The sequence below is a fragment of the Enoplosus armatus genome, chromosome 1 (assembly GCF_043641665.1).
Source record: "Enoplosus armatus isolate fEnoArm2 chromosome 1, fEnoArm2.hap1, whole genome shotgun sequence".
Taxonomy (NCBI): Eukaryota; Metazoa; Chordata; class Actinopteri; order Centrarchiformes; family Enoplosidae; genus Enoplosus; species Enoplosus armatus.
In genome coordinates, this window is record NC_092180.1 from 24563924 (window position 1) to 24589027 (window position 25104).

General features: G+C 41.1%; 2 protein-coding genes across 2 annotated transcripts in view; one reads left to right on the forward strand and one right to left on the reverse strand.

The window, feature by feature from the left end:
* The first annotated feature begins 955 nt into the window (after nucleotides 1-955).
* LOC139285933 (semaphorin-7A-like) lies at nucleotides 956-11324 on the forward strand. The gene is made up of 14 exons (XM_070906624.1): nucleotides 956-1058; nucleotides 1974-2104; nucleotides 2233-2289; nucleotides 2389-2487; nucleotides 2809-2917; nucleotides 3649-3756; nucleotides 3883-4025; nucleotides 4185-4363; nucleotides 4962-5070; nucleotides 6820-7012; nucleotides 8060-8175; nucleotides 8394-8539; nucleotides 10609-10679; nucleotides 10957-11324. Exons 1-14 carry the CDS (start codon nucleotides 956-958, stop codon nucleotides 11322-11324), a joined length of 1932 nt encoding a protein of 643 aa, XP_070762725.1.
* A 6743-nt stretch (nucleotides 11325-18067) lies between these two features.
* Nucleotides 18068-25104, reverse strand: part of LOC139287187 (AT-rich interactive domain-containing protein 3B-like) — a 43237-nt gene continuing 36200 nt past the window's right edge. The window contains exons 5-9 of the mRNA XM_070908191.1: nucleotides 22215-22398; nucleotides 21170-21429; nucleotides 19194-19466; nucleotides 18445-18537; nucleotides 18068-18261 (exon numbers count right to left, since the gene is read on the reverse strand). Coding sequence (XP_070764292.1) covers nucleotides 18068-18261; nucleotides 18445-18537; nucleotides 19194-19466; nucleotides 21170-21429; nucleotides 22215-22398 — 1004 coding nt within the window. The remainder of the gene's footprint in view (nucleotides 18262-18444; nucleotides 18538-19193; nucleotides 19467-21169; nucleotides 21430-22214; nucleotides 22399-25104) is intronic.

Here is a 25104-nt window from a genome sequence, read left to right on the forward strand (position 1 = left end):
TTGGATTAAGGTGTTTGCATGCAGTTCTAAATTCATGCTTAAATTTAACAAATTATATTTTTTTATTTGATTACACGTTGCATTTTGTCGGAAAGTGCCATGGCATGAGTGGGATAATACCCTCAAAGCTGTATATTCAAAGCTTGTAATTGTTGGGGCCTTTACATAACCAGTTTTGGATGTCACTGGTTTCTCAGTGGTTGGGGGATGATACTGTATATACAGAGTGTGTGTGAGTGTGTGCATACCTTGATAATCCCATTCCAGTTGTCTCCTGCGCAGACTTTGTCTGGTGTGCTGATGTAAACCCGGGCACACAGAAGCCCACAGCACAGACATACAGACATTGATTGTGTGGACATGTTGGTTTCAACCAATAAAATCCTCAAGATATGTGAAGAATCAAGCACACACAGATTATTCATCCCCAAAAATGACGGAAGGTAAAATGACAATGGCTAAATGCTGCTCTGGGTTGGCTGTGGTATTACCTACACTGCCTCCAGTGGTAGGCTGCTCCTTGAGGTTTAACTAAAGGGTTTCTTGCTTTCTTTGTGAATGGAAACAATGTGCATACTGCATAAAGTAAGCCTATGTGTATGTGTGTGCTCTGCTACTAGTGTGGCTGACCTAGCTGGCCAAAGATGGAAAAGAAGAATGTAAAGAGAAGGCAAATATTTCCAACCTGGAACCAGGTGCTAGTTTTGAGAATTGTCTTTATATATTTTTTGTTGATACTAGTGTACTTTTTCCTCATTTTATTAATTGAAAAATAACAATAACAGCCGAATACACAAGGCAGGGCAGAGGCAGGTGCCTATATATGACTAAAGATTATCCTACATGGTGTCACAATAAGCCATTCTGGGCGTCAACATCGATGCTGCTGCGCGCTATAACTGCGGAGCTCAGCGCACATCACTAGCAGCAAGTGTGTGACACACCAGGAGGAACAATGGTCCTGTCGCTTTTAACGGTGTATTTATTATCTTCGAGCCTCAGCAGACTGACAGCGGTGAACTCAACGCATTCACCGAGGATGGTCTTCACAGACAAAGGTACCAAACACTTTTCTTCAACTTTGGAAAACGAAATAGTTTTGACGTCGCGCGGGATGTGGTGTAGCGGAGACAACAGGACCAGGAACACGTTTAACGGTGTGGGCGAAGGTCTCTTTCCGGTTCATTTTAAAGAGTATAATACGAGAAATAACACCAGCGTTTTGGCAGGATCTCACAGGGTCATTAATAATGGAAGAACGTAACTTATAATGTAAACATCATTTCAAATATTACATTCATTGTAAACGTATTGGTCAAAGCCGCCATATGAATATCATGGTAATATCAGGTATTTACAAACTATGTACAGAAGAAGAGAACAACGTTCATGTCGACATTTTCAGTCCATGGAAACAAGGTTGGACCAATAAGGGAAGTTGTGGCTTCCATGTGTGAACGAGAACAACAGGCCTTTTAAATAGGAGACATTTGTGACATGTCACAGTTGCAAACACACACACACACACACACACACACACACACACACACACACGGCTGTTTTAATAATAACATTAATGACGGCTGAATTCCATTTAGCTGCTTCAGTTTCAGGGCCCTGTCACAGCTCGCTGGGACACTTGAATAGAGCAAAGCCACTATTAATGTTATCAGTAACACCGTACAATTCAAAACGTAAATTCATTGTGTCTTTGACATCGACATGAGGGTGGAACACATTATGCGTTCTCCCATGGTCACCCCGACACTGACTCTTTTGCTATTTGAACAAACCTCATAGAGCTTCTTATAAAAGAACTGAGGAAAAGTCTGTGTACCACATTTCATGGAAATGAGATATTTCAGTCTGGACCAACGTGGTGGACCTACAGGCCATAAAGCCACATCGCTTGCTTGGCAATGCACATGCACAGTCCTTGTTTGTCATTCAATCTTTTTTTTTATTAACTCTAGAGACTGCAATGAAAAGGTTACCTTTACCTGGACAACAGGCACCAGTACGGATTCTTCTTGAAGGGCCAGACACCATCACAGCTGTCGGACAAAAACACCTGATTTCATTCAACTTTCACAATTCTCAGAAGGTAGTGAGCTTTTCTGATGGTGTTTAATTACGTAACTCAGGCTTTAAGTAAGGCCTAGAGTATGCAATCAAGTAGCAGATAGCATGCCTTTATAATGATGTGATGGTCCTGCATTCTTCTCCTCACAGACTCGAGTGGAAAGGAGGGTGATGTGGAAAGAATGCAAATATGGACTTACAGAAAGAGTGAGCACCAAAAGACTTCATAGCAAACAGACAAGTATTTGGTACGTTGATCAGATTTGATTGAGATATCAAAAAACAATTTGTGCATTTGTCATTCAGGGTTGCAACTATAACATCACTGTGGTCCACAAGAGGGAAGAGGCCAACCAGGTGTTTGTGTGTGGAACCAATGACATGGAGACAATGTGCTGTGACATGGTAGGACACTGCAGAGATGTGCTGGATGTGTTACTGAGAATGGAGGGGAAATATGGAAATGTCTGTTGGGAATAGTCACTGGTTGTGCTCCTTTCTGTCGGGTCACAGTGGCTATCACTGCTCAGTATGAGCCACTTCCTCTTGTGTTTGTTTAAAGCAAATGAGACACTTTCGGCTGATTCAAGTTTTTCCAGCTGTACCTGAACATCAAATGCGTAAACCTTTATGGATTGGGTATATATGGAATCATTAAACCCCATGTGTGCTGCCCGTGATGGAGAATAACAGGGACATTTTAAGACCTATTGTGTTTTCTTGTAGAATTTATCAGAGCAGTCACCCATGTGCACTCCCTCTGAAAAAATGGGGAGCATAAAAGACAGCATAAGGGACTTTATCATAATGGAAGGGGAACCGTCTGCCCTCGTGGGTGAGTTTCTGTACACACACTACAGGATTTCTTTTTGTATCTCCTGATGAGTCTCTGCTTTCTGATTCACCAGTTTTCCATGTTGACTTATATTTAATCCTTTATTAATTAATTTATGCAGGGAAGGAGTCTGCCAAACATCTATGCCCCTTTTCAGCACTACTAACCTGCTGTACACTTTCTGATGATTTCGTCTCCTTCTTCGCTGTACCATTGCCTGGTGTTTCCTGCTTCTACCAACTAGTCACTCCAGACTCCAGTTTCTCCCACTGGCATCAAGCCAGTACAGACACGTTATGTTTCTACAGCGTTGCCAGATGGGGAAGGTTAAACTATCGTACCAGGGCCATCAAATGATTGTAGCGTAGTGGCGGGAGAGAGAACACGCATAGCCTACACCAAGCATTATTGGCTGGAAAGAGGTCACATGAGAAGAGATGTGTAAACGCAGACCAAGGATCTATATTTTGCTATCCTGATCATGTCGGGAAATCATAAAATGGCACTTTTGGCATTATCATTTTATAGACGGCAAAATTATCTTACAAATACGACAATTATTGTACATTTGGCAACGCAGTGTTGTTATCAGCAAGCAGTTTTTCATGCTATCACTGACAGGAGAAACTGGTGTCAGGAGTATGAATAGTGAACTCATGTTTGCCACAAACCAAAAGCACAGTGATGCTGCTTAACCTTAACTATTGTAATCATCTGTTCTGTCTTTGCAGAATCAGCAGGAAGTGAAGATCTCTACATAACATACTCTGGATCTAAAGAGTATGTCGGCATCCACAAATTTGGGAGAAAACGAGTTGGACCGCCAAAACATAATAAAGGTATTTGCATGGTTTTCCGCGAGGACGGTTATTTTGAAGTTTATTTTGTCAAAATGATGTTTCCTTAAACATTCATATGTCCTCAAGCTACAGAGACAAATGATTACTTTGCTTTTCCGTCTTCAGAGCAGCACTATGTGGGTTTGGTGTTTAGCAGACGTAGATCCAGTACCTTGCAGGACAAAGTTTATGCCTTCTATAAGGAGAAAAACGGAGACACAGGCTTGTACAGCGAAATGTGGCTCCCTTTCGTGACCCGGGTTTGCACGGTAAGCAAACATTTTAGCAAGAGTATATGAGTAAAAAGTTATTTTTAGCATCGGATATGTGCACAACGTACCTGCTGTAAACAGAAGGTGTAACCGCATCCATTGCATATGCTAATCAATGAAGGAGTGATTGATCCTTTGGCCGTGCGTTGCTTCTAGGCAGATATTGGTGGTCCCAAGAACAACCTGCAGTTTAGCTGGACGTCCCAGGTGAATGCCAGGCTCTTCTGTGGAGACACCACCAGCGGACAGCACTTCTCTGAGCTGGTAGACGTGGCTACTGTGCAAGCAGACCGGTGGCAGGAAACAAGGGTGTATGCACTCTTCAGAAATGAATGGTAGGACTCCATTATTATCATGAGTTCAAGCAAGAGTGGAGCGGATATTGTAAGGTTTTACTACACTTTACTTACACAGCTATTTTCCAAGTTTGAATTAATTTGGGTTGAAAGAGATTATCTCAAACATTAGTACAGTAAGTATAGTAAAAGTATAACTTGCCTGATCAAATGTTGTGCTTGACTGATGTCCCGTTTTGGCAAAGTTCCACAATGATTTAAGGGGAAGACCACAATGACTTGGCTGTTGTGTCTTCATGTAGACAACAGCAGTCACTTGTTATGTCTGCAAATTTAAGTACAGAACCACAAACCTCCAGGATGGGAATAAAAGCAAGAGAAATGCCAGTCGACAAAATGGCCAAAACATTGTAGATGGTATTCCTTGTGCTTTGTTTTCACTTCTTCTTTGTTTTTTTTTGTTTTTTTGGGGGGAGGGGCAAAGTTGAGTCCAATTCCTCTTTTGTAAACTTAGCCCTCAGCCCTTTTTCGCTGTTGTTAAGCTGCATGGCTGAAATCTGTACTGACCTCACAGCAGTTCCTTGTTGCTGCAGATGTGTCTGTGTTCATCAGCTGACCCCTGTGTGTCTCTCTGCAGGGGTATGAGTGCTGTGTGTGTCTACACGATACAAGATATAGACAACATCTTCATGACTTCTCCATTTAAAGGCTACAGCATGGCCAACTCAGAGAGCAGGCCCAGAAAGGTACGTGTCCGTGAAATTGATCTGAAGTGAAAAAGTCAGAGCTGCCAACCCTCACACACGCTCACGCCTCACGTCCATTTTCTCAAGCAGTGAAAAACAAATATATAACTGATAATGTTGCAGCGCGAATCAATTCCGCTCAGCTGATGCAACAGCAGCATAGTAAGTAGTCCAAAGTAATCAAGTGGACCCCCTCTCAAGCTGTGAGTCGGTCGCAGACAGTTCGTGAGTAGAGTGGGAACGTTACTGGTTTTATGATGAAGTGAAGTGAAGTGAATCATTTCCAAAAATAGCAAGTTTGATGAATTGATCTCTGTCCGTCGTTAATTCATTGATGTCTATTACCATCTAAAAATGTAAAAGTTAAGTGTGGGTTAACGGTAAAGTTAAGAGGGATTATGGTCGTTAGATTTAAGACAATGAGATGATGGTTTTACATTTTTTTATTTTATATATATTTCTAAAAAGGGAGTAAAAAAGGCATGTATTTTGAGTTAGAGTGAGAAGGTATCATCATAATGTCCTCTCATAATAATGAGTAATGCAAAGTTTTCAAAAGAGGTTGCAAATAGAACATTATCTGTTGGTAGTGCCATAAATAATGTGCCATAGATCTACCAGTCCTGTTCTTCAAAGTATAGCTTACATCCCTAATTGACTATCACAGCATGTGATGTTCAGTAGGGTTGAGGGTTTTTCTGACGCATATTTACCACTTTTCTGGCAGAATGATTAAAAGCATGATGGTCATCTTAATCATAATGTGTTGCTTTTAATTAGCTGAGAATATGATAAAAGCATGTAAAAATGCAGAAAATCATATTCAATTCAATCGTATCCACATTTCGGCAACAAAATGACTCCATAGATGAACTAGAATACATTTTCTGGGGGAAATTCCCCAGATACCCTGTTTAGGATTGGTCTCCTGATTTAGGAGACCAAACTTCACCAAACCAAACAGACACCGACTTCACCGACACCGAATCTCACTCCAAACTAAATTGAAATGTTGGCAGTCCTGTGAAAAATGGAACTTGTTTCATCACAAAATGATTCCTGGCATAACTGCTCTCTTTCAAACCATGTGCTTAAATATAGTTAAAAAGTAGAAGGTGTAATTCATTCAGCATAATAAACATGACTGTGATGCTCTTTTTATTGATAAATCAACATTTCAGCACATCTTGAAACATAATTTGATATTTTCTCAAATTTGTTTTCCAAATTAGGCACTTTGCATATTTTCTAGTAGCTTTAAAGTTAACACTGGTGTCCTTAAAATACCAAATAACTGTATTATTATTGTTCTGTGTTTTGTATTTTAAAGCCACTATTTGTAGAAATTCCCCACTTGTTCACTTTCAGTGGTAGCATCAAAAAAGATAGCATGCTGCTACGCCATCCCATCCCTGGTTTTACTGTCAGTGTCAACCTACATTTGATGTATGTTGTCATCACATGCAAATTTGAGACCACTTTTAAAGGGTTCTTCTTTTAAAACAAGTCAGCTGGAAAAACTATCACAGGAGCTAACGAAACCGATTATCACGCTGAGAGATGAGAAGCCTGCGTTTATTGACCTCCATCTGAAATCAAGGAGCCATTGTTTCCAAACGTCTGCCACCACTATTATTGTACAGTGCACGTGTGCCATGTGAGAACACAAAGCACAAACACAAAGCTTGGCAGCAAAGCTTAACGGTCCGTTGGTGCGCAACCATAACCAAAACATGCCTTTTCCTTCAGTGTGTTGCAGACAGCACAAAGATCCCTTTGGACGCCCTGAGGATGATCGAGAAGACTTCAGAGATGGAGCAATGGGTCCGGCCTATGAACAACTCTGGCCCACTTCTCTTTAACCCCCACAGCTACTCTCACATCTACGTCGACAGTTCCCACCAGAGGAAGCATCACCACCCGGTCCTGTTTCTGTCTCTAAGTGAGTACTAGAGTAAAATTAGAAGCTGATTATTATATAGAATAGTGTGCTGTATATTTGTGAACATTTCCTTTAAACAGTGTGTTGTATGTTGTACTGGGTGAAAAGCATTTGAACAACCAATTTTTTTTTTTGACAGTTTAAATAAGCAAGAGAAGTTCAGTTTAACTCGCAGCAGCACAAGACTGAATAGGACTGAGTTGTAGAGCAGGATGGTTCACCTACAGGGCAGATGTGGGTGTGTGGTGTGACTCATTGAGGGTTTGAGCATGTGGTAAAGGTTGGCTTAATTTAACATTAACCTCCTCCTGGAAAAGTTGGCTCTATCCTGTGGACTAGATTCAGCGTGGCTTGGCATCTTAAAAGCTATGTGCGCAGCAGAAATGAATTATCCCCACTTTCTGTGTAAGAAAATATGAACTATAATGATGCCACAGCTATTGAGCATAGCTTTAAAACACATATTTTGTGGAAACAGCCTCTGAGGGGAGCGTTACCTATGGCAGTGTTTGACTGACAGGGGGGTCGTGGTTCAAGTTACAGTACTGACATCTTCAGAAGCACCAAAAATTCACTCCCAGTAGAAATAATTCAAATTCCTTTTCCTTTTGGTAATTTGCACAAATGGACTTTATTTTCAGTTCAGTTTAAACATTTGGAAGGCTGAAAGTTTTGAAAAGTCTAAAATAGCATGTGGAAGAGTAAACCAAATCTGGCTTGCAGCCGCTCTTTAATTGCATTGTGTGACCCAAATAGAGCCTGTCAGCACTTAAGACTGATGTGCGATGACACGACTTGGCGAAGTCTAAATAGATATTGACCAAATAAGGAAGAGGAAACTTCAAAAAAAATAAAACTGCTAGAGGCAATGTTTACACAAGTTTCTCTCAACAGACGTCATCATTTTTTATTCAAAACATTTGATAGGCTTCACCGTAAGAGTCATATGAGGTGAATGAAACATGAGATATGATGCTTTGTGGTTGCACCCTGTGCCTAGACAAGGTTTGAGTATGTAGTCATCCTTCTTCCTGTGTCTTTAAACAGAAAATGGAGGCATTCATAAGGTGATGCAGAATGAAAACCCAACCTTTGTCATCGCTGAGTATCGACCTTTCCACCACTGGACCCACATCCTCGGCGTCATCCTCCACCCCTCCTCTGTGAGTAACACAACGCCGCCTACACAACTATTCTGAACTATTATTCCCCACCCAGACACAAGAATGGGGGTATGGAGTTCATGGTTATAGCGAGTTAAATGAAAACTGTTGTACTTCTTCAAGAAGGGTGTGCAACTTAGATCTTTTGGATCTAAACTTTTACAGTGATATTAGTGTTTTACTGTACAATTCGAGACCCTCTGTGTGTATCATTGCAGAGGAAGCTATATGTAAACTCCAGAAGTGAACTGGTCCAGCTTGACGTGGCAAACTGTGCCCAGTATGGAGACAACTGTGAGGAATGCGTCTTAGCCAGAGACCCATACTGCGGCTGGAAAGGCTCCCGCTGCACCCCTGCGACAACGTAAGACCAAATTTAATCTGAATATCCAAACACACACTTTCATTTCACGTCCAAAGACATGTAGCAGTCTTAGCTTAAAGGTTTTCTCTTCCAACAAAAAGATATGTTTACTGTTTCTCACTGAAATACATTATGTGTGTGCGTGCTGACGTGTTTACAATACAAACTAAACGGGGATCCTACTCATAAAGACATAGGCCCATAGCGCTGCTACAGCAGTGGTCAAAAACGTCATAATTCATACACGTTTAACACCACAGGGTCATTCAAGCCAGCCCTACAGTGTGTACACAATGTCTCACCATCAGTCACTTAGTGAATATTGTTTCATCACACTTGTGGTGTAATGTGGCATAACTTTCTACAGCTGATTCACTACTAACTGCACCTTCACCTGGAATCTCCACTCCCAGTATGGAGCAACTGTGAGGATGTTGATCATGTTACGAAAATATTTCAACACTCGACCGATATGAACAGCTAGTTATCTGCTCACTGCACAGTACAGTTATCTTCATAAGCCTGTCATCATTATTAAAAGACAAACCACACCAATGTCACAAGATGACATTTTAAATGATGCTACATTTTTCCCACATACATTTTATTTAATTTATTTAGCCATTAATTGGCAGAAAATATGAGTGGATACTGAGCATAGGGGAGAAGAGTGGAGGAGATGATTATGCTGCAGGAGGTGGTTTTAGATTTTAGATTTCCCCCAAAACAAATGAGCATGTTGTTGGTTTGGTAGAGCACATAGCACTGAGCATGTGGCTGTCATGACATTTGGCAGCTGAACAGCAGTCACCTGACTGTCTGACTTAAGTAAGTGCAATGTTATGCAATGTTAAGTACAGAACTGCCAATGTCAGAAAAAGAAGGTTTATTACACAAATGATCTCGTGATGAGACATGTTTTTCATCACATTGAGAAAAGTTTCTCAATGTAATAAAATATGTAAAACATGTAGTGGCTTTTTTTTTCATGTTATAGCTACTTTTATCTATCAGGAAATATATGTAATAAAAAAATGTACTCTCTTGAGGAAATAGAAATAAACTCTCATCCTGTACAGCCACTTTTAGCCATCAAGTCTGATGATAAAAGGGTGTCAGCATAACCAGAAAACCTTCTCGTGCTAATGAGAACTTTTTTCATTATCTTATGTTGAGTTTTTTTCTTTCTTATCATGATGATACTGAGAGTTTTCTCACGAGGCAGTTCTGTGTGTTCCAAATAAAACTAATGACACCTATTAAGAAGAAGCGTAGGGATCATGTGTGCTGGTATTGTTATTACATTCTCACTTTACATCTAGAGCTTTAGTCCAGCCGGCACAGAGAGTCAGTCAGTCACAAGTTTACTTGAATTTGACTTTTAAACCTGACAGACTGCTTTCCCTGCAAGCAAGAAGAATATTTGTTTTAGAGAGGCTTTTTCTTAGAAAATGTCAAGTGAGCTAGAACATATAGATATATCAGTATGTGGTGGTGGTGGTGTGTGTGTGTTTGGGTGGGTAACCTTTTGCACCTGCATATACCCCCCCACCCTGCTACCCCCTTCACATGCACACAGAGTCTCTTTGAGCATGGCAAGCGAAGAACTGTACTTGTTAGCTGATTTGTTATGTGCTGTTATGAATCTAGGTGGAATCTAGTGAAAATCCCCCCCGAAAACTCCAAACAAAATATGGGAATGTACCATACAAGTTATTACTGAGAACAGTACTGAATGTAGATGACTGCAGTTATTGAATCATTTCAGTTTCATTTGAATTGTTTGGCTTGCCTTTAGTTTAATAAAACGATCAGAATAATACTTGATACATGATCTTACATGTATATATGCTTATGTTACCTAGCATCCACTGTAAGAGTATATTGTGACAATTGTGTATCTCGTGTACAGCACTGAGTCATGTGCTCTGCATTACCATCCATTTAAATGTCAGATGTACTTACATGAGCTGGCAGGTAATGCAGTTTTTGTAGTTTCCTGGTTCATTAACACTCACAATGTCTTTAATGGCACATTTGTCTAACTCAGACACCCGTTCCTTTCACAGTGATTCACTGCAGGATGTGGCCCAAGGGAACCATGCCATCTGCGCGTTTGTGTCAAAGCTCCCTGAGAAAGGTATGAAGATATTTTTTACTTAGTTTTTAGTGCCCAGTCTGTATTGTTTGAGACCAATAAATCATAGGTGTGCTCACATTCACAGCTGAAAACTTTATATGGTTTGCTAAAAAAACAAGAAATGTACCTCTGTTCCCGGATCCAAGTGCCTTGCCAAGAGGCCTGTCATGCTCTAATTGAAATAAGAAACCTGTCTGGTTAAGTAAAGGTTGAATACATAAAACAGAGCAAACATCCGCCTAGAAGCTAAACAGTCTGTCTTGTGTTCGTTTCTCAGCGTTTATATATGCCCATGAGACACATGCAGACGAGGCCGAGGGCATCACACTCGCCCCTCAGTCCAAGTATTTCCTCCAGTGCCCAGTGTCATCCCATCACGCCCAGTATACCTGGCATCACCTCGAAAACTCCACATCCTGCAGCTCGAGGGAGCCGCAGTGCCTCCTTCTGATCGACAGCATGGGCCCCGAGCAGGTGGGAACTTACAGGTGTGTGTCGGAAGAGAGGGGCTACAGCCGAGTCCTGGCAGAGTACCAACTGCAGCTGGAGAGCAGGGCGGCCCACCACTCATCCAGCTCGCTGGTCTGGGTTTGTCAAATGGCCGTTCTGATCGGTGCCATTTTTATTTGCACTGGACACTGTTAATGAGAACAGATGTCTAAATTGTGCAGACAATCTGCTTTATTGATTATGGAAATGGAAATTGCTTCCATGTCTATTCCACACAATTAGCCCCGCATATAAATGCATATTTTCAAAAGAATGTAAAAAATGTAAAATGGGTGTAAAAGTTCTGCTTCAGCATATCTGAATCCTTTGACACTTCACTGCACTTGGTGTTTGTGGCAGAATGTCCTTTTAACCAGTATTGATGCAATATTTTGTTAGTGTAATGTAAGTTGAATTGTTATTTGATTGTTATTATATTATGAATAATTCCGTTCCAATACCTCGAATATCTCAGTGCAAAACTACACACAACTGTGTGGAGCCAGCCCCAGTTCATGCCTCTCATGTATTATTACATTATTACAGCCAAAGATTGTAGTTTAAAAATTATAAAAAGAAAAAATATCTCCTTGCTTGTTTTGGACACTAGAAAACTTTAACATATATATTATTTACAATTAATTATGGCAATACAATAACAGAAATAATTTAAAAAAAAGAATATTAATAAATGTATCTTATAATTCAACTTTTTAAATTTTGTTAGCGTGTCATACAAATTGAGCAAGAAGATATGTCTCCTCCGCTGCCATCTTTGGATTACGAAATACATGTTGAGTTGCAGAGAAAACTGGTTAAAAAAGCTGTGTTAAAAGCTGTTAAATGACCCACTGGGGTTTTGAAAGATTGACATTCATAAAACCAGATGTTTAGCTGGAATGTAATAATACTATATGTTGGGTAGCCTGAAATATGTTGAAACCACATTGATGCGGGTAAAAGAAGAAAGCAATTTGAGCCTTGCAACATGATAGTAGCATGATTTTGAAATACTACCTTCAAGTGCATCCGTTACCTTCAGTGTGAAATTCTGGCCAAATGGAGGTGACGTACTTTCCTATCTTGGATAATACCTCAGACTTGCCGAGAGACTTTGGGTTACAACAGACTGAGCCATGTTCTGCTTTTAAAGACTTCTCTGTTAGGCAAGTTAAAGGTAACACCTTCATGTTGTGAAATAATGCTGCATTTTGCCAAATGTTTGAGGCTACACAAATGAAGCCACAATGTTAGTCAACACAAAATTCCTTTCACCAGTATTTTCTAACTTTGCTGCATTCAGTTATCTTAAAGTCAGGGAGTTTTAGCACTTTATTTTTCACATGCGTTTGATATGACCGTGTGATAGTTATCTTTAAAGGGTCCGTTCATCAAAATCACACACATCTTAAACATGTTACATCTTGGATGCACAGTTTAGTGTAGATCTATGAATTAATCACATCAAGAAGGGTGGATGACGTGTGATGACTGATGACTGGTAATTGCAAGTAAAGGCAATAATATGGTAATACTGAAAATAACCTTCTCATTGTTCCTCAGAGTAAATTATTAAGCAATACAATGACAAAACTAGTGTTGAACTGAATAATGTATTTTTAAAAATCTAATTTCACCCTTTTTTTTTTTTTTTTTAAAAAGGTCAGTTCACTCAAATGACACAACGAAAAAAAAGCTATTCAGCTTTGGTTTCATTGAATATATCCATCTCTCAGATTTCTGCCTCCACCCCAAAACAATGGAGGTGAATGCTGCTTCACACCATTACAGACTTCCCAGGTGTGTCCTGGTTGCAGACGTTGCCGTTATACTGATATACTGTATATTTGCCCCGGTGTCCAGACATCGGTAAAAGAGGTGCGTCGGCCATTGTTTCTGATGCCCACGTAAACTATTACATGGTCATGTTTGTTATGTCCGTAACATTTCATTTTTAAACTGTACACACTGGAGCTTTGCAATGCTTAATTTATTTTTTCAAGGTACGGAAATAAATTGAATGATGAACTGTGTATCTGTCTATGTGCGTTGTTCCTTTTTCATATAAATCAATGCAAATCTGTTTCCCTTCTGCAGTTTACTGTAACTGTTAGTCGACTGATTTAGTTCTTCAAACCTGCTGTAGAAAATAATAGCAGAAGGTTACATGCATCACTTCACGTTTTACTTTCTGCTCCACTTGGCTTCCTCACACATTGCCACTGCCAAAAAAAACAGTCCCCTTCAAAAAGATAAGGGAAAAACTGCTGGCTCAGGTCTGGTCTCCTCCAGAACCATCACTGGAGGGGAAATACAGCAAGGGTTGATGGGAAGACTTTTCATAACTTCCATTGTGACACTTCCTGAACACCACGAGCTCGCAACACGTTGGTCTGTGGTGGTGATTTCTGTCACATCCAGCTCACTTGAGAAATGTTATTGATCAGATTTAAATATCGGGACTTCCCAACGCCAGAGGGACTCATACAAAGCCTGGGCCAAAACGACAGATTTCAATAATGGAGCCTGGAGGAGGTATTTGCTGTCTGGGAACTTGCTAAACCTGTGACATAGAAACCTGCCTCTGGGCTGTTTGCAAAAAAAGGAAATGAATGTGTTTTTTTTCACCTTACTGAAATTCACTTTAAAAGGATGCAGAAATGTTTCACCATGCCTCTTCTCTTCATTTTGCAGTAAAGCAGAAACAGCAGCGGGTATGAATTGCATGTTTGCAAGCACCACATGTGGAGGTGTCAGAGACGCCTCAACGCTTTAAAGAGGAAATGAAACCAACACACATGCAAATAAGATATAAAGTAAAACTTTATCATGACATACAAGTTTAAAGCCCTGAGAACCATATCTTTATATTACTAATATGAACAAAACTGAATGTGTGAAAACCACTTTGGAAAAGTGCTCCTCTTAAATACAATCAGCACAAACCAGTTTTTACAAGCATTCATGTGTTTTGTCCTATTTTTTGTTTGCTTTAATCAAAGAGAAAACTATAATATCAGTAATATCATTATTATCATGTCCATAATAATAATAACAGTACAAAAATATGCACAAACCCCACAGTTGAATTAATATACGGAGCATTGTACAAGCCAAAAACAACAACATAAAATTGATAAATGAGGTATTCGATAACCACTTGCATATGCGCCTGTTTTTACACAGATCAGGTTAGTTATTTTTTTAAAACAATTTAAAACTGAATTAATTCCAAAATCATCTGAGAGACAAAAGGTTCTGCAGACTTCCAACTTCACAGCTTCCTGAGTGACGAGACCTTGCCTGCAGTTACTGACGACAAAAAATACAAAAATGCAACACCAAAACCAAAGTAGCATTCAGCGAAGTGACCACAGCTTCCGTCAGTACTCGTCCCCTCAATGCAGCTTCAACATCGAATGCAACAGTGACTGCAGCCCACTGCCCTGAGGTATTGTGGTATGACGAGGTAGGGGCGGTCTCTAATAGACACACACACACACACACACACACACACACACAGGTACAACACATCATACATACTCATCCACGCAGCGGGTCAGGTGGCAGCAGCCTGGAGGTCAGTGAGGTGACCAGAGGGTTGCTGGTTTGAAGCCCAGAGATCATAGAGGAGAAGTGAATGACCACCCCTCAACATGTTCCCCTCCCCGACAGCAAAGTGCCCTTCAACAGCAGATGATGGCTGTGGGTGTAATGGGTAGTTCCCAGTGAACAAAATGGGAGGCTAATGAAGGAGAGAACTTTCACTTTTTCATCAAAAGTCATGTCTGAGCAAGTGTCTCCTCCTATGATATAATAGACGTGGGCGCCACACACACACACACACACAGACACACACACACACACACACACACACACACACACACACAAAGGCAGTGAAGCTACACTATCAAACAGTCGTTGCTTAGACCAAGCAGATGAAACAGAAAGCTTGGACTTAGAAACAACAAAATGTTTTAGCAACACAGCCTAAATGATTAAGCTCAACTGTTACTAAAAACAAGGTCCACCAGGAAAAAAAAAGACACAAATAAATAGCAAAACTCAGTTGTTAACTCAACAGCATGAATGAAAACTGGTGTCTTAACGTCTGATTGAATTGCTCAACAAAATGAAAAAGTGATTGCTCTCCAAAGGATTAAGCTCGAAGAGAAAGACATTTTCCCAGCCAGTCGGGTAGCGAAACCTGCACTGGCCGGATCTCACCAGCAACTACTTTAAGGCAGCATCTACAGCCCTCACCTATATAAAATACAGTTATGTGTCATACAGGGTTTCCGAAGGGTACGCCAAAACCCTCAACTGTGATCTGCACTGCAAAACGTCTGCAAAAACCTGACACGTAAGGACTAAAATACAGTCTAATAAAAGCAACAAGGCTGCCCACCTCAGGTCACACTGGGCTTAGAGAGGTTTCTAAACTGTTCAAATGCCTCACATTCAACACAGATAAAGATAGAAAATTCATTTTCATCCTTTATGGTATTCCAAAATGCTAAAAATTGACTTTTAAAGGGAGAAAAATAATATACAATTGGAGGGCTAATCTAGCCGTTTCTGGAAGTGGGTGTTTTAATAAAGGGGCCACTGTCCACACTGGCTGAGAGGGCCTGCGTCCACACTGGGTGTTAAAAACAACCCCAAGAGCTCATAAATGTAAATTATAAGATTAAATTAGGGAGACAGCTCAAAAAAGCCACAGCATCTGGACTACTGTTCTGGATAACAAGACTTAAATATCTGCTAACTAAAATGTCCATCTGTACATGTTATGTAATCAGACTTTGAGTCTTTAAATCCAGTTTTAAATGTACTTATTTCCATTGTAACTTTCTAATAATCATGCCGTAAAACGGGAAACAAGGGCATTTACCTCACCTAAAGATATTTTCACTTGCTTTAGGAAAAACTCAAAATTAGTTTTTGCAGTCCAAAATAGACCTTGAACTGCCGGGCTGTGCACCACAGCAGGTGTGGGCAGGATTGTATGAGGGATCAGTCAAGGGGAGCAACCTGGCTAGTCTTTGGTATCTAGCTGTGCAATAACCCGAGGCTAGCGTGAACCAGAAGATTCGGGGTGTTAAACCACTGGTCACATGATTGTACACATGCATATCATTTTACCGCTGTGGTGAAAGAAGACATGTAAACTGCGATGTAGGTGTTTGCAGTCAAATGTAAGGTTAACATGGAGTTTTTTGGGGAGTTTTTTGACCCCTGCGACCTTGAAACCTGTTAACAATCCTATAGATCTACACGTGTTAGAGAGGAACCAACTATTCTTTTCCTCTTCCTTGCAGATATAATCATTCTCCTCAGACAACAACTTGAGGAACCCAAAAAAAAGAAAACGGAAGAAAGCATAAAACAAGTTCTACAAGTAAATACAAGAGGAGAGAGATATCATCTGTTTACCATCCCAGTTCTGTTTGTCCCCAAAAACCACCAGTAGTGTGTCGGTACGTTCATGTGAGTTTCAGTTCAGATAGGATTTCCCATCCCGGGTCGGGGCGTCAAGTCTTGATGGCTTTGCAGCCGTATGAGGTATGTAGTGTAGCTCTCCTTCTGAGAGAGTCTCATGAGGTATTCTCAAACAGTCATGTAGACTTGTGCATTGTTCAGGTATGACTCCTTTCTTCTTCTTTAAATTAACAGTGATTCCTCGCAGTTGTCACATTCCTTCCTGAGAGAGGCAACCCTCCAGAGCAGACAGGCCGGCATGAGGTCTGAGAACCACGCATCAATAACGACATTCGGCTCTGTGGCTGCAGCTGGAGGAAGGATGCACAAACAAAACGGGGCGACAACAAACTCAAACCTTGACTCTGTACTACAGGGGCCGGGTGGAGAAAAGAGCTCTGGGTCTGCTCGGCCAGCTGCAGGTGGACTAGAGATGCCGATCCCCCAACTTTGTGCGCTACGTGCTTAAAAACAGCTTGTGCAGACCTGCAGTAAGTTGAATTTTAGGTGGACATAAAAATCCTGTGCATTGCTAGTGAGGGTTTACAGTTTGGTGGTCCATATTGGAAGGTTTGTGTACATCATTAACCCTCCAAATATTATAATGGAATTCTGAACTGAGGGCAGAGTTGTGAAATCAGGTATCTAATGTGCTGATCTACAGCATCTGATCATTCACCAGTTTGAGTTCAGCATTGAGTCTACAGCGTGTTAAAAGAAACCTGAGCGGCCCGGGTTGGAGGCATGTCACTGTGAGGTGGGTGCTCTGCACATGAGGTTCCACTGGTGAGAGTAACCCAAATTCCCCTGATTGCAACTAGGTCAAAAAAGAATACAAAAATAAAGTTGATTCAGGTTAAATATACTACAGCTCCTGAGGTAAAGACACCACTGCAGGTTACTTGATTTGAGGTATGTAGAAAGAGAAAAAAAAAAAAAAACTAAAAACAAAAATCATTCTAAAACACAAAATCAAAAAAAGACAACAAAATGGCAACAAACAAACAAAATGTCCTAAGATAAAACTTTTCAAGTTCAGTTGTGACTACACCTGTCAGTGGGTTTTGGCTGAGCTGATTGTGTTTAGCATGTACATTAGGATTAACAAGTGTGTGCGTGTGTGTGTGTGGGTGCAGATTGTGTGTCGGTATGTGTTAATCGTGTGTGTTTGTAGTGTAGTGTGTGTATGTATTTGTATGTTGAGTAAAATGCATAGCTGTGCGTTTGGGCACGTGTTGTCGTATAATATTCTTGGGCTCTGTGTTCATGATTGGACAGCCAAGAGGTTGACAGGGTTGATGAGGTATTTGTTGTGCAACAGTTTGTTATTCTTAATGATTTCTCATTGTACTGTATATTCTTGCTGGGCCTCCCGGTGGAAGAGAGGCATGGGGAGCAGGTACAAAGGGCGGCCTGAGTTAGGGTGACCCGCTGGGGGCCGGCTCAGACGAGCTGGGACCCTTGGAGGAGGAGGAGGACGTGGGGCTGAGGGTCTGAGCCAGGGGTGCAGAGAAGCCAAAGCTAGAGCTGGTTCCAGCAGGGGAGGCTGAAGCAGTGGCAGCCGACACAGTGGGCCCAGGCGCCCCTCCAGACTTCTGGGCAAACAGGGTTCCTGGAGGAGAACGGGAGACACTGTTACATAAACATGGTGCCTTTATCACGACAAGGGTTACATTAGTCCTAGTTACAAACTTCTGAACTTGGAAATGTCCTTTAGGTGGAACAGATAGAAGTAAAAGATTATTACTATTCATCAATGATATGTGACATTTAATAACCCTTCCCCCAAACAAACCTGAGTAGATTGTGCCATTGACCTCCACTGAGACAGTGATGCTGGCATTTCCATTGGTTGAGATGCTCAGAGACATGTCCTGCTGCTTCTCATCTAAAGAAACAGAAATAACAGTGCATTGAGGATTTTGTTTGTGTATTCATGTGACATATTTTCCTTCAAAATCCCAACATGCTTATCCAGTGATGGTGGGCTTGGAAATACTCAATATGAAATCAACTCAATTCAGTTTTCAAAGGGCTAAATTATTAACTAAACTAAATTTATTGTATTGGTTTGTTGAGTTCTGAGATTTGTGTTTTTAATGTACGTACCTATCGTTGGGTTTGTGTTTTGTACTGTCTCTTGTGTATCTGTAGTTGGGTTTTATGTATTTTTGAGGCCCATCTAGGGACGAGCATTGCAAATCAGCTTAGGCTATAAACACTGTGCTGTGTGGCATTGATTTATTCTACATACTTGTCCCTATACAAATAAACATTAAATAAATAAATAAATACATTGTAGAATAGAGTCACTGTCAGTGTCTCTGACACTATTTTCTACTTTTTACTGTGGTTGTAGTTATTTTGTTAAATCACATGTTGATAAAAACATGATGTGACAAACAACAAAGGAAGTCGGATGTTGGTTCAACAGAACATCGTCTGGTGCATGTCTTTGTTGAAATTAAATGTGGAAAGTTCCTCTTTTGACTGAACGGAAACACACTGAATTTGCAGTATTGTGAGACACTTGGCAGCACTGACCTCTGGTGGTAATGGTGGGGGCTCCCATGCGCAGGTTCATGGGCATCTGGGAAGCCATGGCCAGCAGGTTGTGTTGGAAAGCCTGCTGCATCAGACGCTGCTGCTCTTCTGCCAGACGGGCCATCTTCCTCTCTGGCCCGTCTCCTCCGCCGGTCTCCAGCTTTTCTCTCAGCTGCTCCAGCGTGGCAGCTCTCGCCAAACCCGCAACCTGCTGCTGACCCAGGGCCAGCGCCATGGAGGGTCTCGCAGCCATGATGGAGGGGGTCAGGTCATCTGAAGAGAGAGAAATGGAGGGTTAGTTTAATGAATTGTAATGGAACCATTAGTCCATCTACATCGACTGAAAATGTGTTCAGGAATCTACATGGGGGAATGAATATAATAAGTGGGTATCAAAAATGGATGGAAAGATCCTCTACCATATTTTTACTATGGGAAAATCTGAATATTTCATCACATTAAATGAAATAACATTTTCATGTCCATCAGAAAATAATTTGATCCCAGGTAGATTTGAAGCATATTATATATAGCTGCATATCATGAAAGACTTAATGAAAGAAGTGTGTTACGATTCCAAGGCTATATTTACGTGGCTTTACTTTTTAAAACAAAGTAAGTGACTCCAAGTGATTTTGTTTCTAATGGACTACATAGACCATCAGTACAGACCAAATTATCCTTCAAGCATTCTCTACTTAGTATAATTTCTAGTTAAATGAAACCAGCCTTTATTAAACTGATAGCCCCCTGTGAAACTCCTTAAAAAAGGATCCCTGTTGGTCAGACAAACCACGTGCCATCCTACATGACCACATAAAGTGAGCGACAAGTAAAATACAGTGCATTACACAAGTCAAACCATGGATACTGTTGGGGTCCACAGCAGAGTCACATTCCAGCCAAGTCAAAGTGACATCAGATAAGACAGCAGGGTAATGACAGTTATCAACAGGATCCTACTGATGTGGACTGAAGGCTTCAAAGTTCAAAAAGTGCCCCCCAGTGTGGGAACCATGTTATTAATCAGTAGTAAAGGTGAGGGCTCTCAGCAGCCTAAGGCAAAATTGGTTCACACATGGACTCTTAAACACCTGGATGGACTACACACACACACACACATACACACACACACACACACAGTGGGATACTTTTAAGGGAAGGAACATGACTCGTAATACACAAATGTAACAGCAAATGTAATAGCACACTCTCATACAAACATTCCTGCATGCACACACACTCATACCAATACAAATGCATACATGCACATTGACACACATTTAACAAAAAAGAAGCAGATGCTGTGATGAAAACAATTTCAGTCTACTGTCAGACATATATCATTTATTTTAAATGCTTTGTAATCATGTTAATTCTGAAAAAAGCCTCCTTAAATCTGTAAGTGCTGTTCCATTCATGTGTTTATCCACTGCTATAACCACATGTAGCTTTTCTAAATTGCGACAGAGGGCAGTATTTCCCTATAAATACTTCTCTAATGAGTCTCAGCACATCTGTAACTGGAATACTCCAGTTCAATCCAACCTGTACAGAGAGGCTACCGTCTCTGAAGTAAACATTTACCCAGTTTAATATAACCTCCATCAATCCAGAGAAGGCTTTCTGAGCATGTGCTTGTTTTTTTTCTTCACCCTTCATAGTTACACACATGTATAATCGAGAGCAGGCGGCTTGTTTTAGAAAGTAACCCCCACATACTGTAAAATTATTTTCACCACATTTTTATTTGTGGAATAAAGATTAGCCTCCTCTTGATGCTGTCATGAGGCTTTGTGATTATTATCAGAATATATATTATACTAAGTGGCGTAAATATAATGAGGTTACTGTCTCTTCAAGTAAAAACACATCAATGTATTTTTTGTACATGAAGGTCAGTGTTTGCCTGATTATGATTACAGACTAGAGGTCTCTATGTCTCTATGTCTGGTTGTCGACTGTACGGTTCCTACCTTTCTTCAGGGAAGATCCTGGTGAGGCCTGCAGACCGTTGAGTGCCCCTGAGGTCCCTGCCCCCAGAACTGAAAGATGCATCTTGGGAGGTGAGAGGATGTGAGGAGCCGTGCTGGGAGAGGGAGAGAAGCGGAAGAGGCTGCTGCTGTAGCTCGGACGGCGGCCCTCGCGTCGGTTACTGTCGATGGCAGCCTGGAGCTCACCAGGGGAGCTGAGGCCTTTCCTCTCACACTCATATGGGTACAAGTATTTCATATACCTGAAGAGGAGAACACACAGAAACCAGGCCTCTTCTTTACATGACATCTACAAAATTAAATAACTCCAAAAAGCTGACAGTAACCCTCTTCCTCAGGTGCATATAATTACACAGAATTTGATGAGAAACCTGGTATGAACATTTAAAGGGGCTCAGTTTCAGCTCTGTTTTTTTTCCATCCCATGAGAACATATGGTAAAATAAACATACAGCATTGTGCATGCTGACTGCATAATTGTGGAATAGCAGCACAAAGGATCAATAAGAAACTAAGAGCAGCGTCCATTAGATAGAGGTAGCTGAGCAACGCCACACAACAGCCCACCGACATTAAAAATACATAAAGGTTCATTAGGGCACCCTGCTAGTGGACAGGACAGAGAGGTGTTACATCTACTGGAGGATTTCCATCAAGAGAGCAAGAGAGTTTGAGTCGAGTCTCTGCGTACAAGCTGTCAGTCAAACCTCACCTTAGTCATTGTGAACTCTGACCCAGATCCCGTCAATAAATCTATGGGAATCAATAGGCTCTATGTGTGATGTAATGGACAAAGGGGTTGAATGTGAAGAGGGAAGGTGGTCTAGTGGAGGAAACAGACTCGCATGTGTATAAACACACTGGGTTAATATTGACATCTGCACTCATACCAATACACACATAAATCCACATACTCTAATACTACACACACACACACACACACACACACACACACACACACACACACACACACACACACACTACTACAGCCAATGAAATGCATTTTGCTGGTAGTTTTGTGACTTACTGTGTGCGCAGGGTGAAAGCTGCACTGGTGATGGAGGTAGGCAGGTTGAGTCCCTTTGTGATTTCTCTCCAGATCTTCTTGTTGATAACCTCCACCAGGCCCCCCTTCTCTGTCACCAGCTTGTACAGCATGTACAGATCCAGGACCTGCTTGGCCATGATGGGTATACGATTGACCGGGGTTCCTACGGAGGAGAGGAAAACCATAATATAAATCAATACAGTACTGTACAAATCATACATCCGAATTGGAACAGTCTTGTGACGCACAGCTTTGTGGTGGAGGAATTTATTTCATGCAGTGCATTTGTGTATCACATGTGCATGCATTTTTTAACATGGACAATCCAAACAGGAATGGAACCCATAATGCTGACAATTTCTCTTGTGTGCATCAATGCTGAGGCATATTGGCACCCAACACAGAAAAAACATTTAAAGCTGCTACAGTGAAAATGACAAAGCAGGATGAATTCTACATTATGCATTAATTCATCAACCAGTCAATGTTGAGACAGCCAGGATCATTTTGTGACCTCTAGATGCTGATCTGTCAGGATGCTGGTAAGACAAGGGTGGCAGGCCTGATGCCTACACGGCTGTTAAATTTGGCTTGAAAACATATTAGCCCAGTTAAGGCAATCTGGCTTGACCTGGAAAAGGGGATTCGCAAACAACACAAAGCAAAGCGGCTCTAGACTTTTGATACAGATGCATTAATCTTGTCAACAGCTTATCTGCAGTGGAGCTTGCAGGGAGTGTGTGGGGAGGAGGCGGAGGGAGGACAACGAGGAGGGAGGAGGGGGTGGTTTGCAGTATGCAACAGAATCAAAAAGTGCAATGTGCAACAGTGTAAGCATGGAGTGGGAGGAGGGGACTGGGGATTGTGACGACCTGCTAATCCATGGGCCGCAGTGGGTGGGGGGTTCCTGGATAGGCTAGTATAATGAAGCTTATTTAGAGGATTGTACCGAGTAAATCCACACCCCTCTGCTGTTAGTGCTGCCGGACCCAGCGCAGGGGAGTCGTACAGATTTGCCCTCACAGCTAATGCCAGCCAATCCTTCAGCCCCTCCACAGGCTGCTCTTAACCTGGAATCAGACTCATTAATGACTTTGTAAAATAGCAGTGTGATCAGGCCATGAAGATTAGCCCTGATTCATTTTCTTAAGTTAGCAACATGTCTTTAAGCCATGTGCAAGGGGCCTCTGTGAACACATGGACCTACACAAGTGTGGAGATCAGAATGGTGTGACAGCACTGTTAAGCTGCGTTTCCAACCAAAGCTGTACCTACATGTACCTAAACCCTATATCTGTTTTGTGTTTCCACTTCAGACAGTACTCTTAAATGTAGGTAGGGTTATTACCTGATGGTAATGATGGTGACATCATGGCTAATGCGACACAGTAAACGAAAGGAACGTCTGCACCTTGTGGATCGTCCACTTGCAATTGCATGCAGACATTTTCAGAATTAAATAAAAATAATTTGTGTGGAGTTACAAATGGAGTGTTTCTATTGGTATCATGCACAAATAACCTTTTTAATGTGTAACAAACTGAACTAAACTGGACTGCTTGGTGGAAACACAAGGCACTATGGCTTCGTTAGGCACACTATTGGTTGTAATGTTGGTGGTGTAGGAACTAAAGCCTTCTCTACTGTTGTGTTCACTGGAAATCACTCTTAAAGCTTGTCTAGAACTACAGCAGATTTCTAGAAGACAAAGGCGGGACATACGGTGGGAGAGACCTGTAATATCAGTGGTTCTCTCTTGGGGAAGCTGATGAGGCTGCAACATCGAACAATCATTGTTTGGCACCACAGTTTCCTCATTCTGCACGTTAACATTGCCACAATGGGACATGACAAAAGTTTTTAAGGGTTGCAGGCTAAAGAGAATAGGAACCTATGGCTTGCTATAACTAGAGAACTGTTAACAGATAAGGCATGTAGAATCATCTAGAATCTAGTAAGCACCGTGGAACCAGTTTATTAGGCACACCTTTAAAATCTAATGCAATGCAATACAACCCTCTAAACAGACCTGTAATAAACGTAATCAAAACGCAACAGGATGTATGTGGTTAATAATGTTCAGCTTATTAAAGATGCAGAAAATGCTGTTCTGGGAAAACAGCAATCCTATCTCCAGAGCCAATTAACTTAGCAAATCAAGAGGGCCTTTGCCAATATGCCAGTTTTGCAACCAAGTTAACTATATATATATATATATATATATATATTATTTTTTTTTGTATATATAGGTAGTATATAAATGCGTACAAAAATGAAAACCAGTAATGTAATAGTATAATAGGCAACTGTGCACTACATTATCACATTCCTATCAGACTGAAAAGAGAGTAAAGTTTATTCTGAGGTGACACAGTAAGCTAAATGGAGATGATCTTCCACTACATCTCTGGGCAGTAGCAACATTTCCAGAACAAGCAGTGGTTCAAAGCACCAGGACCAGCTCTGCTGCCAGCGCCTCGTCAGTTATTTAATGCAGCATTGGACATCAATCCTGCATCAAACAATTAGTACAACTAGAGGGGTCAGAGATCAGCCAGGGGTTATTGATGTGTGAATTAAACTGCAGGTCAGCAGGAAGCCATGTTTTCATACCGGCCCGAACATGAACAATGAGAGCACAACAAATGAGACACAACAGCACTGGCCCCATAGTGACAGGCCAGCAGTTAGTTAGGCTTTAATTCACGCCTATGCATTTATTCACTCCTTTTTCTGTAGCTGCTGTCAAATCTAATCAGATTTAATGTATTTACAAGGAACTACTTTTTGAGCACATCACCACACAAAGCAAGCCAAAAAAATTCAGACAGACAAATTTCAGACGTGTGTATGTGTCCGTACGAGAGTA

What these genes read in the sequence shown, in the direction of transcription:
- LOC139285933 (XM_070906624.1), top strand. Translation starts at nt 956, where the DNA reads ATGGTCCTGTCGCTTTTAACGGTGTATTTATTATCTTCGAGCCTCAGC. An exon ending in GCACTCTTCAGAAATGAATG is followed by an intron (nt 4,364 to 4,961) that starts GTAGGACTCCAT and finishes GTCTCTCTGCAG; the next exon opens with GGGTATGAGTGCTGTGTGTG. An exon ending in CAGAGAGCAGGCCCAGAAAG is followed by an intron (nt 5,071 to 6,819) that starts GTACGTGTCCGT and finishes CTTTTCCTTCAG; the next exon opens with TGTGTTGCAGACAGCACAAA.